This window comes from Somniosus microcephalus, chromosome 20 (genome assembly GCF_052327205.1).
Source record: "Somniosus microcephalus isolate GS21.2 chromosome 20, FLI_Smic_1.0, whole genome shotgun sequence".
In the NCBI taxonomy this organism is placed as follows: Eukaryota; Metazoa; Chordata; class Chondrichthyes; order Squaliformes; family Somniosidae; genus Somniosus; species Somniosus microcephalus.
In genome coordinates, this window is record NC_141006.1 from 455,404 (window position 1) to 469,337 (window position 13,934).

General features: G+C 48.0%; 2 protein-coding genes across 3 annotated transcripts in view; one reads left to right on the plus strand and one right to left on the minus strand.

The window, feature by feature from the left end:
* Positions 1 to 13,934, plus strand: part of LOC147103016 (nuclear GTPase SLIP-GC-like) — a 425,066-nt gene that overhangs the window by 274,086 nt on the left and 137,046 nt on the right. The window lies entirely within an intron of this gene.
* Positions 1 to 13,934, minus strand: part of LOC147103017 (nuclear GTPase SLIP-GC-like) — a 67,395-nt gene that overhangs the window by 47,522 nt on the left and 5,939 nt on the right. The window contains exons 3-4 of the mRNA XM_085963124.1: positions 4,031 to 4,253; positions 2,657 to 2,875 (exon numbers count right to left, since the gene is read on the minus strand). Of these exons, the coding sequence (XP_085819250.1) occupies positions 2,657 to 2,875; positions 4,031 to 4,253 (442 nt within the window). The remainder of the gene's footprint in view (positions 1 to 2,656; positions 2,876 to 4,030; positions 4,254 to 13,934) is intronic.

Consider the following 13,934-nt stretch of genomic DNA (forward strand, 5'->3'; position numbering starts at 1 on the left):
AGGAGATTACAGAGATAGGAAGGGGCGAGGTCTTGGAGGGATTTGAGAACAAGGATGAGAATTTTGAAATCGAGGCGCTGCTTAATCGGGAGCCAATGTAGGTCAGCGAGCACAGGGGTGATGGGCAAACGGGACTTACTGTGAGTTAGGACACGGGCAGCCAAGTTTTGGATGACCTCAAGTTTACGTAGGGTGGAATGTGGGAGGCCAGCCAGGAGTGCGTTGGAATAGTCAAGTCTAGAGGTAACAAAGGCATGGATGAGCTGGAGACGGGCAATGTTACGGAGGTGGAAGTAGGCGGTCTTTGTTATGCTGCAGATATGTGGTTGGAAGCTCACTTCAGAGAAGAATGTGACACCAAGGTTGCGAACAGTGTGGTTCAGCTTCAGACAGATGTTAGGGAGAGGGATATAGTCAGTAGCTAGGGAACGGAGTTTGTGGCAGGGACCGAAAACAATGGCTTCAGTCTTCCCAATATTTTATTGAAGAAAATTTTTGCTTAGAGACCGTGAAGGGGTCAAGAGAACAGGTAGTGCGGTAGAGCTGGGTGTCGTCAGCGTACATGTGGAAATTCACTGTGTTTTTGGATGATGTCGCCAAGGGGCAACATGTAGATGAGAAATAGGAGGGGGCCAAGGATAGATCATTGGGGGACACCAGAGGTAACGATACAGGAGCGGGAAGAGAAGCCGTTGCAGGTGATTCTCTGGTTACGATTAGATAGATAAGAACCAGGTGAGTGCAGTCCCACCCAGCTGGACGACGGTGGAGAGGCGTTGGAGAAGGGTGGAGTGGTCAACCGTGCCAAAGGCTGCAGACAGGTTGAGAAGGATGAGGAGAGATAGTTTACCTTTGTCACAGTCACAAAGGATGTAATTTGTGACTTTGATGAGAGCCGTTTCGGTACTGTGGCAAGGACGGAAACCTGATTGGAGGGATTCAAACATGGAATTGCGGGAAAGATGAGCATGGATTTGGAGGCGACAACACGTTCAAGGACTTTGGAGAGGAAAGGGAGGTTGGACATGGGGGGGTAGATTGAAAGAACGGAGCGATCAAGAGTTGTTTTTTTGAGGAGAGGGTTGATGATAGCAGATTTAAGGGAGAGGGGGACTGTACCTGATGAGAGAGAACTGTTAACAATATCAGCTAACATGGGAGCCAGAAAAGAAAGTTGAGTGGTCAGCAGTTTGGTGGGAATAGGGTCGAGGGAGCAGGAGGTGGGTCTCATGGACAAGATGAGCGCAGAGAGGTCATGAGGGGAGATCAGAGAGAAACTGGAGAAAGGAGTGAGTTCAGGGCTAGGGCAGGGGGGAACCTTAGAGGAAGTTTGGCCCGGTGGGCTAGGGGAAGGAAGGGAAGTGGCAGAGGCAGCTGAATGGATGGTTTCAATCTTAGAGACAAAGAAGCCCATGAGCTCCTCACAGTTGTTATCGGAGGTGAGGGTGGAGGAGACAGGGGAGAGGGGTTTAAGAAGACGGTTAGCAGTAGCGATTAGAAGCCGGGATTTATCTTTTCATTCCAGAATGATTCTGGAATAGTGAGCAATTTTGGCAGACGAGAGCAGGGCCCAATAGTGCTTTATGTGGTCCAGCCAGATCTGGTGGTGAATGGCTAAACCAGTTGTCCACCATATCCGTTCAAGGAAATACAAGCCTAGTCTATGCAACCTGTCCTCATAAGTTAACCCTTTTAGCCTCGGTATCATTCTACTGAATCTGTGCTGCACCCCCTCCAAGGCCTTCCTGCGGTGCGGTATCCAGAACTGAACATAGTACTCTAAACGGGGACTAACCAGAGCTTTATACACCTGTAACATGACTTACACCCCTTTATATTCCAGTCCCCTTGAGATTAAGGCCAACATTCCATTAGCCTTTTTAATTATATTATGTCTCTGTCCACTAACTTTCAGTGATTTCTGTACTTGAAGCCCTAAATCTCTCGGCTCCGCCACAGCTCCTAGCTTCTTGCCATTTAGTAAATACTCTGGGGGAGAAATTGGGTACCTTTGCGCCTCCAGTTATCGCCTCCGGGGGGCGATAACGGGGTGCTAATCACTTACCGACCGGGCACGGCGAGAATATCGACTCCCGCTATATTCGGCGGGATGTTTGCAGTGGCAGCATGGCGTTGCGCCCCAATCTCCTTCGCCCGAAGATTGTGACATCATCACTGTGCGCATCGCCCTGGACCCAAACTTCGGTTCCGTCCCCTGCAGCATCGCCGGCGAAAACATCGGCAGCTGCAGGAGGCATTCATCAGGGGGCCGGGCGCTTTGGGGGCAATACTTAAAGGCAAGGTGGCCGAGGTAAGTGGAAAAAATTGTGAAATTCTGTTTCAGGTTTTTTTTTCATTTTTCTTCTCCAGCGATCGGTCAGCCCGGCACTCTGCTGCAGTGCATCGGGCCGGATCGCAGCTGCCGTCAGGGACCAGGTAAATTTTGCCCTTGCAGAGCCTGCAGCGATGGCCCTTCGCTTTAAGGGAGGGAAGGAGCTTTCCAATGCGGCAGCGCTGTACGGCCCAGTGTGTAGTGCTGCTCACCTACTGCCCCGCCTGCTGCCTGTTGTGCTCCAGGAAGTGGAGTGTTGATTCAGTGCTCCACTTCCTTCCTGGAGCGCAAAACCAATTTTTTTTTTTAAAGTTAAGTACTCACACTGTCCTCAGATAAAACTTTCTTGCCGTTTTTGGGGATATCCTGATAAGTCTTCCTTTTTACCAGCTCCTCGTAACTTGGTTTGCAATCTCCATAAATAATTTGCAGTTTATTCCTCGCCATTTCAGCGTCCTTTGTGTCTCCACCTTCATCATCGTCACTATTCTCCTCCTCCTCCTCACACAGATCAACCAGAACTCTCAGTTCTTCATTCCACTCCTGTAATAAGAGTCATTTCTATCTCAGGCAGATTTCTGTGCTGACTTTTACTTAATCTTCATGTACAAAAAGTTCTCAATTACATCACATCAAAATCAATGCCCTTCGCAGCAGGCCCACAAACGCGGTAATCAACACCCAAACTCCCTGCACCTTCACAGGCCACTCAGAATATCCAAATATCAAACAGGAATATCGAACCAAATTCTGTCCAAGCCCACCCTATCTAAATCACTCGATTGTTACAGATCAAGATCAAGAGCTGGTTTCATTTATATTAAATTCTCTTAATTCTAAGATTTAACTAAAGACTGCAAAAAAGGCTGATGGTGTCTGTACTAAGGTTGACTACAACATTCTCTAAGACCAGCTGACACGTTTTTATCTGGATTCACATTATCACCCCCAACTGGAGACTCGCCCCTCTTTTCATGCCTTGCTAACTTGAACATTGGTGGGAATTTTAACCCCCAGGACAGGGAGGAGAGGGACAGGGGGCTAAAATTTCAAAAATCAAAAGCCCAACCCCAAACCACCTCCAACGCACTGTTTTAACAGAGTTGGTTTGGGGGTGGGGGACTAACCTGCTACCCAGAGGCATGTCAGTCATTTAAATGTGTTAATGAGGCTGCGTGCCTTCAGCTTTACCAGTTTTACATTTAACGGCAGTGGGCTGGGTTTCCCAGGGCTCGGGAAACCTAGCAGCTGGAGCGAGGCGAGAAGTGCCGGATCCAGCAGGTAAGTGCCTTTCCAACACTGCTTGTACACCAAGAGGAGCAGGAGTGCTTCCCCCGGCACCCCAAGCTAACCGGCTGAGATGGGCCTCCCTCCTTCTCCGCAATCTGCCGACTGCCCAGCACATCAACTCTTCCCCCCCCCCCCACCCCGCCCACCCACCAAAACCGGACCCGCGATCTTACCCCCACCACCGACCCACAACCCACACTCTCCCCCCACCCTCGACCCCGATCTACGACCTCTACGCCACCCGCGACCTCTCCCCTGCCCCCCCCCCCACCCCACCCCAGTGGATGGTGAGGGGGTGGGGAATCACTTGACGGTGACCGGAGACTATTACAGTTGCGTCTGAAAAGGAACAGAAGCTGAACAGAGAGCAGAAGGAGGAGGCCCTGTGCAGCCTCTGACGGTCGGTACCTTCTCTGTGAGGAATTCAAGCTCTGCTTTAAACTTGCGCCCTCCGTCAGATTGCACTTTTATCACAGCTGATGTGCAGGCTCCTGACGATGACATGGGCAGCAAACCCTTCTCCTCTAAAACTGCGTTGACAAGCGAACTTTTCCCAGCACCCGTCTGTCCAAACACCCCGATGGAAATGTTCTCCAGTAGACATTTGTCCTTTAATTGCAGGATCTTTTTTCTAGGACAAAATCACCTTTAGCATTATACAGAAATCACAAAGGAGCAGTGGTTGATGGATTTGCTGGCATCTATACAAAGCAAGTATTTACAAAACCCAGACATACTTGATACATCCCAACTGTGCTCTGAATAAGGCACTCATGTTTGTGCAGACATTCTGTCTGGTAGGGCTGCTAAAACATATTTTTAGTTGAGAAACCAAGACCAACAGACACTAGAAAGCGGAAAGGGAGTGAGAATGAGAAGTCCACCTAATCAGGAAGTCCTGGTTAGTGGTCACTGAGATTGGGTTTAAGGAAGACTTTAGGAGGAAGGGACGTCGGAGACAAGTGAGCAATTCCACATTTTTGAGCTGAGTGGCGAATGAACAGAATTCATCACAGTGAGGATTCAGGGAGGAGAAGCATGGGGCTGTGGACCGATGTATCTACAGGAACAAGAGGAAAACTCAGAGGAGCAACAATGAGTGTTCTTTGCTAATAAAGAAGAAATGCAGAGAGACACAGAGGAGAAAATGAGGCTGCCTACAGACAAGAAGCTTATTGTATCCTGTCCAGGAGTGTGCTTGAGGTGCTGGAAGAGCTCTCCCATTATGGGAGAAGGATGGAGTTATTGGGTGGACTTGGGTTTTATCGAGCTGTTCAATGGAGAAGAGCTGTTTGAAATGAAAGGAAGGTTCAGCAGTGAAGGAGATAGATCTGGGAGCTCCGTTTGAGGCCAATGGAAATAAAAATGGGGAGAGATGTCAAATGGGCTGCTGACTCACTTTCACACGATTTACACTCTCGCACACAGTCACGATCTACCCCAATCAGACCAAGAACGTCAACTGATGAAGAACTGGCAGTGGGGGGAAGCCATCCCAGGTAGGAGGTACTTGCTGGCTGCTTGTCATCACAGGGGCAGCAGTGAGGAAATTCCTGGCAACGGTACATGAAAGGCTGATGGTGAAATGCAAATGTTCAATGCACACAGTTTATTTGTCAGCTTAATGAGGGCCATTTTGTGCCTTGACACTTCACTTTGGTGCATTTTCCAGTCATTTGGAATCTAAAATCAATGTGAGCGGTTGCATTTTTTGGAAAACTCCACTTGCCATTTGGGAATTATTATTTTCCTTTATATTCTAAAATTGATCACTCTCAGAAGCCATTGACAATTCATCATTGGGAGACAAACATTTTAATCTATTTTCTTCTTTTTTTAAATGCCTAATCGCTCGCTAACGGTGGATTTGAACTCAGTTGCTGACCATTGGATCGATTCTAGAATAATTCACATTCCGTCCAGATGTGCCTCCCGTGTGCTTGCCAACTTGGGCTGCATTCAGGGTGAGTGGGTCAGGGGTTCTGGACCTTTGCATTAAAATTATACATTCTGGTTCATCTTAAACACCTTCCTACTTCGCAATTAATAGAAAAACAATGTGACGTTACCTCAATCGTCACTGTCCCACCCTCTCCCACCAGCCCCTGCTCACAGAGGCACTCTGCCCCCGCAGCAGTGGCAGACAAAATACTGCCCGCCAATGGATTCAATCCGGCCCTCCAAGACCTGGCTTTGAGGCCGAACGTCCGCTGCACCTGACCCCATGTAATGTCAGGTGGTGGGTCATTGTCTCCGAGGCAGCAGGGGAATCTAGGGATGGGAGTCGAAGATACAGAGACCGGCAGCTGAGGTGGACAGAGGGTGGCTGGGAGTCGCGGATTGGGCTATGGCCCCCCAGGTGAGTGCCTTTTACCGATGGCAGCGTGGCTCCTAAACCGGTGGAGAGCGTTGGGTGCAGCAGTGAGGAGGACACAGGCCCCTTCCCCCCAAGCCCAGGCCCAACCCCCAGTGATGGGGTGACTGATGGATGAAACCTGTTAACCAGTTATTAACTACCACCAAATAATTAAGGCAAAACTGATGTGTTTACTAATTAGCATTTTAATTATCTCAAATTTATTTATTTATTTAATTAACACTGATTATTTACACTAACTGATAATTAGTAAATTCGTTTTATAAAACAGATTTATTCACTAACTTAACACCCTCTGCTCGTTAGGCAATTGGTGAGTGTGGTGTATGTAACTTGTTCCACCTTAAGAGAACTTAAACCTGTTCCACCTTAAGAGATGTACTACTTTCTCTGGCTGCTGTATACGGTAATACCGGTGGTGACCACACCGGTATATAAGTGCTGTGTAGTAATTTGCTGGGTAGTACAGCCCTAACCTCCGAATAGTAAAGACCTATTGAAAAGTTATTCTTGTAGTCTGTGTCAGTAATTGACCTTAAATATAACTGGAACACACAGACTTAACAGTGGCGACGAGTCCGATCTTACCCTGCGGCAGTTTACATCCACGGCAGCTTCGTCCTCAGAGCGGGCGTCGAGAAGAGGCATCCACCCTCATCATCCTGCTGAACAGCACGTCGCGCGGGAGGCATCGAGGACCCGGAGCGAAGAAGAGAAATTCTGAACTCGAAGACCCATCAGCGGCAGACAGCTATCTTCCTTCTACCACGGTGGTGGGTAAGCCAATCAGCGAAAGTCGGCCGCGTTGGCTGTAGCGAAGGGAGGGAAGACGGAGGAAAGAGGGCGGTGAAATCGACCGCGGCCGGTGAAAAGGGCCGGGCCGCATTCGGGCCGAAAGGCGCAGTGACTGGGGCAGCTGAAGGCGCGAGAGCCGCGGTGAATTCGAACGCAGCGGGTGCACATAACCGGGCTGCAAGAAGGGCTGCGAGGCGCGACGGCAGGGAAGCGCGAATGCCCACGGGAACCGCGGTGGAGTAGAAGCAGCGTCGGGGGAGTTGTTAACCACTGGGGAGGCGAGACCGGCAGCAGCACAGCAATCGCCATTGCAGCCAGCGGGTGAAGAAGACGAGCGCGGGAAAGACCGCCAAGCGCGGGAAGCCGCCATTTTGGAAGAAAAAAAATTGCAAAGATGCCTAAACATGGGAACATTAATACTTTTGATAGCGACATCGAAGATTGGACCACGTATGTAGAACGCATAGAAGTTTATTGTAGAGCAAATAAGATACCAGATGGGGAGAAAGCACTAACCTTATTAAACTTAATGGGTGCGAAGACATACGAGCAATTGAAACATCTTCTATCACCAGAAAACCGGCGGATAAGACTTTCGCGGATATTGTTACCGTCCTGAAAAATCATTTAAGCCCCACGCCGCTGATGCTTGCGGAACGATTTAAATTTTACAGCAGAAAGCAGCTGAAAGATGAAAGCAATGCTGAATTTTTAATTGAATTGCGTAAGCTAGCAAAGTACTGTCAGTTTGGAACAGGACTAACAGATGCGCTAAGAGATAAATTTGTGTGTAGATTGTTAAAAGAAGAGACACAAAAGCGACTGCTTGAGGAGAATGAGCTGACGCTTGATAAAGCTGTCGCTATGGCAGCATCGCACGAAGCCGCAGCGAGAGGCACGGCGGTAATGCAGCTACGGTCACCGGAACTCAGCACAAATCAAATGGTCTTGGGTACAGTAAAATGTTATCGTTGTGGAAAGACAATGCACGATCAGAACCAGTGCTGGTTCAAAAATAAGGAATGCAGAAAATGTGGCAGGCTTGGTCACATAGCTAAAGTATGCCGGTCAGGAGAGAAGACCAGCAACAAAAAGTCACCGCAGGGAAAGTACAGAAAGGTACACAAGGTGACAGAGAACAGTTCGAACGAACAGAAGTCAGATTCAGACGCCAGCAGTAATGAACTGGGTAGCTTAAGAGTACACAACGTTGGTAAGGAAGCAGACCTCCAGACAATTTGGGTCACACTTCAGATAGCAGGAGTCCAAGTGAAGATGGAATTGGACACTGGATCGGCATTGACGGTCATGAATAAGAAAGACTACAAAAGGTTATTCCAACATATTCCCCTACGGGATACGGAGATTGTATTGAAAACATACACGGGGCAAAGAGTATACCCCATCGGAAAGATAGAGGTAAAGGTGGTCCACAAGGGCAAAGAAAGCCGAGGAATGGACTTATATGTGCTACCTGAAGGAGGTCCACCACTACTGGGATGGGAGTGGATTAGAAAAATGAATATGGACTGGCATTCCTTAAAAGCACTAACGGTAGATGTCAGGGAAACAGATGTCAAACCTAAACGATTGTCCAGAATATTGGACGATGCTAAAGAAGTGTTCCAGCAGGGACTGGGAACACTGAGAGGAATTACGGCAAACATCAAGATTGAAGAACATGCACAACCAAAATTTTTCAAAGCCAGACCGGTACCCTATGCGATACGACCTGCTGTGGAAGCGGAGCTGGAAGCGCTAGAACGTTCAGGAGTACTGTCTAAGGTAGACTGGAGTGAGTGGGCTACGCCCATTGTTCCCGTGATGAAACGTCCTTCGAGCAACAAGCCGGGAGAACCAGGGAAGGTTCGCATCTGTGGAGATTTCAAGATCACTGTTAATCTGGTGCTTCACACGGTGCAGTATCCGCTTCCGCGGATTGAGGATATCTTCGCTTCATTGTCGGGCGGGAAACACTTCACCAAGATAGAACTGGCGCAGGCGTACTTACAGATGGAAGTTGAGGAAGAGTCACGCCAGTACCTCACGATCAACACGCATAGAGGTATAATAGACTGGTTTTTGGAGTGGCATCGGCTCCAGCAATTTGGCAGAGGGCCATGGAGCAGGTATTACAGGGAATTCCAGGCACACAATGTTACCTGGACGATATTCTGATTACAGGAGATGGTGACGAGGAACACCTCGCAAATTTGGAACTGGTGCTCATCAGATTGAAAGAATATGGACTTCGAGTTAATCGGCAGAAATGTGAGTTCTTTCAGAAGCGGATCTCGTACTGTGGCCATGTCATTGACCAGGAGGGACTTCATAAGTCTCCTGACAAGATCGAAGCAGTTGTGAAGGCTCCTGCTCCGGTTAATGTATCTCAGTTGAGGTCGTTCCTAGGATTGATTAACTATTACCATAAGTTTCTGCCAAATTTATCCACGGTACTGCACCCGCTGAACGCTCTTTTGCAGAAGGGAGTACCATGGGAGTGGAGCGAGGACTGTAAGAAGGCCTTTCGCAAAAGCAAGGAATTGATAACCTCAGAGGAAGTGTTGGCTCACTTCAACCCAACACTGCCTATTCGTTTGGCTTGTGATGCTTCTCCATATGGTATTGGGGCAGTACTCTCACACAAGTTGCCAAATGGCACGGAGAGGCCAGTCGCGTTCGCATCCAGATCATTGACCTCCGCTGAGCGCAACTATGCTCAGGTAGATAGGGAGGCTCTCAGCCTTGTGTGGGGAGTAAAGAAGTTTAATCATTACCTGCAGGGCCAAAAGTTTACGCTTCTGACAGACCATCAGCCGTTGGTATCCATTTTTAACCCTAAGAAGGGTGTGTCGGTGATGACAGCATAGAGACTCCAGAGATGGTCCCTTTTCCTAGGGGTACATCAATATCAGATAGAATTCAAAGGTACAAAGCAGCATGGTAATGCTGATGGGCTGTCGCGCCTGCCACTACCTGAAGAAGAGGAGACAACGAAGGTTGACCCTGTTGAGTTATTTCACTCGACCATCATCGAGTGTTTACCAGTCACCAATGCAAGTATTGAAAGAGAAACCAGGAACGACCCGACACTGTCCCGAGTCTACGAGGTGACAGTGAAGGGATGGCCAGCACATGGTGATTCTCTGTTACCGGCATTCTCGGCAAGACGAGACCAGCTGTCCGTCTGTCAAGGAACATTGATGTATGGAACGAGAGTGATTATTCCTCCTAAGTTAAGGGAAAGAGTTCTAAAGGAACTGCATGAAGGTCATCTGGGGGGAGTCAAGATGAAAAGCCTTGCTAGGGCTTATGTGTGGTGGCCGGGTATCGACCAACAGATAGAGCAGCTGACGAAAAGCTGCTCAGGGTGCCAAAAAGTGCAAAATGCACCTCCGATTGCACCGCTGCATCCATGGGAATGGCCTTCAGCCCCATGGCAACGCGTACATATTGACTTTGCTGGTCCATTCATGGACTCCATGTTTCTAATTGCGGTGGACGCACATTCTAAATGGCCAGAGGTGATCAAGATGACTACCACTACTTCAGAAAAGACAATTGTGGTGTTAAGAACGATATTCGCAAGGAACGGATTGCCAGAACAAATATGTTCCGACAACGGACCACAGTTCGTGTCAGAAGAATTCCAAAAATTCTTAAAGAAGAATGGGGTGAAACATTATACCTCTGCCCCATATCATCCGGCTACAAATGGGTTGGCCGAGAGATTTGTACAAACATTCAAAAAGGCAATAAAGGCCATGAGCGAAGATCAGATTCCACTACAACATAAGGTGGACAAGTTTCTACTGGCATATCGAAACGCCGCTCATGCAGTGACAAACCAAAGTCCTGCCATGATGTTTTATAACAGGAGGTTGCGGTCCAGGTTGGACTTGTTAAAACCAAATGTGCGGAGGGAAGTTGAAAACAAACAGTTCTAGCATATAAATAACAAGACCACTCGGAGTTTCGAGGTAGGACAACCAGTGTTGGCCAGGGACTATGGAAACGAGAAATGGCAATCCGGAACAATTCGGGCCAGACAAGGACCCCTGATGTACACGGTAGATGTTGGTAAAAATGTAATACGGCGTCATGCTGACCAACTGGTAGAATCGAGAACAAGGGTCGAACCCATGGTTACGACAGAGACAACCGTGGAAGAAGTTAGTGAACCTGAAGCATCTACCTCGGCAGTGAATGTACCTGATGATGATGTCCAAGACATAAGAGACCAACTAGAGGAGTCACCTCAGCAACAAGAATCAGAGACCCCTGAAAGGCGTTATCCAACTCGAATCAGGAGGCCTCCTGAGAGACTGAACCTTTGAGCTGTTTCTACATGAAGTTGTATATGTATATATGTTATTATGTTATGTTAAATGGGGATGTAACTGTTAAGCTAAAAAGGGAGGATTGTGGTGTATGTAACTTGTTCCACCTTAAGAGAACTTAAACCTGTTCCACCTTAAGAGATGTACTACATTCTCTGGCTGCTGTATACGGTAATACCGGTGGTGACCACACCGGTATATAAGTGCTGTGTAGTAATTTGCTGGGTAGTACAGCCCTAACCTCCGAATAGTAAAGACCTATTGAAAAGTTATTCTTGTAGTCTGTGTCAGTAATTGACCTTAAATATAACTGGAACACACAGACTTAACAGTGAGCAATTTAATTGTGCTCCATACTGTACTAATTACACAGCTATTAATTTAAAAGCCGCTGAGCGGCTGCACGGGACCTCCAGACCGCTGTGCAACCGTGCAGTTTAATGGGAACATTGGTGTGCGGCCCTCAACAGCTCACCAAAACTTAAGTGGCCCTCCAGCCCAAATAATTGCCCACCCCTGCCCTATAGGCTTACTGCACCCCTCTGCAACCCCTGTGCATGAACTCATTCTCTCCAACTCCCACAGAATCAATTCATGCTGGTTCTCCTTCCTTTTCCCACTTCTGGGGCCAGGGAAGGCACCCGTGTCCCTGGGGAAAGGGTAAATAGGGCAGTGGGGAAAGACTTAAACTAGTTCATGGGGCTGAGAGGGGAAAATCTAGACCATCAGGACAGATGGGCAGGGTGGGGTCAGTTACGCAAATAGGAATCTGTACACAAATACATGTAGCATAAGAAATGAAACAAATGAGTTAGAAGCACAAATTCAGCTTAAAAGGTATGATGTAGTGGCCATTGCAGAGATCTGGCTACAAGCTGGGCATGACTGGGAGCTAAATATTCCAGGCTAGAGAATCTATAGAAAGGACTGGGAAATTGGGAAAGGAGGAGGAGGAGCAATATTGATAAAAGACACAATTCTAGCAGTAGAAATAAAAGATTTCAGTAAGGGTGATCAAGCAGTGGAAACAATCTGGGTTGAACTAAGGAACAGCAAAGGATGCAGGACTCTGGCGGGGGTTGTCTACAGACCTCCTGATAGTGCTGATGTAGTGGAGTGATTTATAAATACGGTGATCAGGGAAGCATGTAGGAGAAACAGAATGATTATAATGGGAGATTCTAATTTTTCACACCGACTGGGAGAAGCAGAAAAGCTGAACTATTAAAGGCAATGAATTTCTAGAATGTTTTCAGGGCAGTTTTCTAGAACAATGGCCGCGATTTTGCTCACGTCGGCGGGTCGATGGTGGGCGACATCGGTGGAGGGTCCCGCTGTGTAAAATGAATTTCCCTTGATTGGGCTTATTAAGCTCACCCAGTGCATTTCCTGGCCAATTAAAAGGAAGCGGGTCTGGTGATGTCATTTGATGACGTGTCATCAGCCGGTTTACTTAAAGAGACCATGGCCACATTTTTCTTGACATTTGTGCTGTCAGTGTTCTACAGCATTGAGGTGCTGCAAACACTGACAATGACTGCACAAGGTGCAGGGCTGCACCCAGGCTCTCCCATGACTCCCTCCATATACTTATGAAGGGAGTCACAGCACACAAGGAGGTCCTCTTCCCTTCTCATGGGCAGAAGAGACCTCCCTAGTAGATCAACCCAGCCTGGTTGCACATTGCAGAGGAGGGCACAAGCAGTTCTGACGAAGGGTCATCGACCTGAAACGTTAACTCTGTTTCTCTCTCCACAGATGCTGCCTGACCTGCTGAGTATTTCCAGCATTTTCTGTTTTTATTTCAGATTTCCAGCATCCGCAGTATTTTGCTTTTGTATGTGGTCAGGAGGACCTGGGTGCAGTGCCACAAACGTTTCAATGATCTCAGTAGATCACGAAACGTTAGTACAAAGCCACACTCAACCTCATCCTGCTGTGCCTCTCATCACATCCCCATCACTCTGCCTTCCCTACCCTACTCCTGCACATTTTTACTCACACCAACTTACCTTGGACCTCCACCCATCTCTATCTATATTATCACATCCCCATCTCACCAGCCACCCCTCACACTCACCCACATCCTAGTGCAATCATACCAACTAACACACAAGGATAATCATTTGGGTGTTTTATGCAATGTCCTTGTAAAGTTTCTGTTAATGTGGTGTCAAACATTGAAACCTTTATTTTCAACACTTTGTGTTCTTGGACAGATTTGTGTGCATCTTTGGAAGTGGCTTAGTGAGTTGCAGTGAATGGTGAGGCATAACTGTACCCCCCGTAATGGTGATGATTGTGAAAGGAATGGCTTGGTCATTGTAGGGATGCTTTATGGAGTTGGTGTGGGACGGTTCCAACCTGGCACATCATGTGGCAGCCAGGGTGTACAGCATCAAGTGAAGTAAATCTGGCCATGGTGAGGCCATCCCTGGCCTCCCGGGCAGCAATGTGCTCGGGTGCTGATGCCCTCTGTCCTGTGCAGCATCAGTTGATTGCAGAGAAGGCTGGTGTTGTTGGGGCTGATCGTGGTGAGATTCTGAGGACCAAGGTGAGAGAGTATAAAGGGCACCCATGCTGATGGAATAGATGACAGAAGCGATTTGTCAATGGTGAGAGTGGTAATGAGGTCAGACTGGATGGAGACTTGCAGCATGGTGAAACTGTTGTGGAAATGCAGTGAGGAAGAGCTTGTGGCTGAGGGAAGATATCTCTGTAAGGTGGGAGCTTTTACTGTATATGTGAAGCTGTCAACTCATCAGCTGATTCAATGGCCACTGAACTCCCGCCTCAGCTT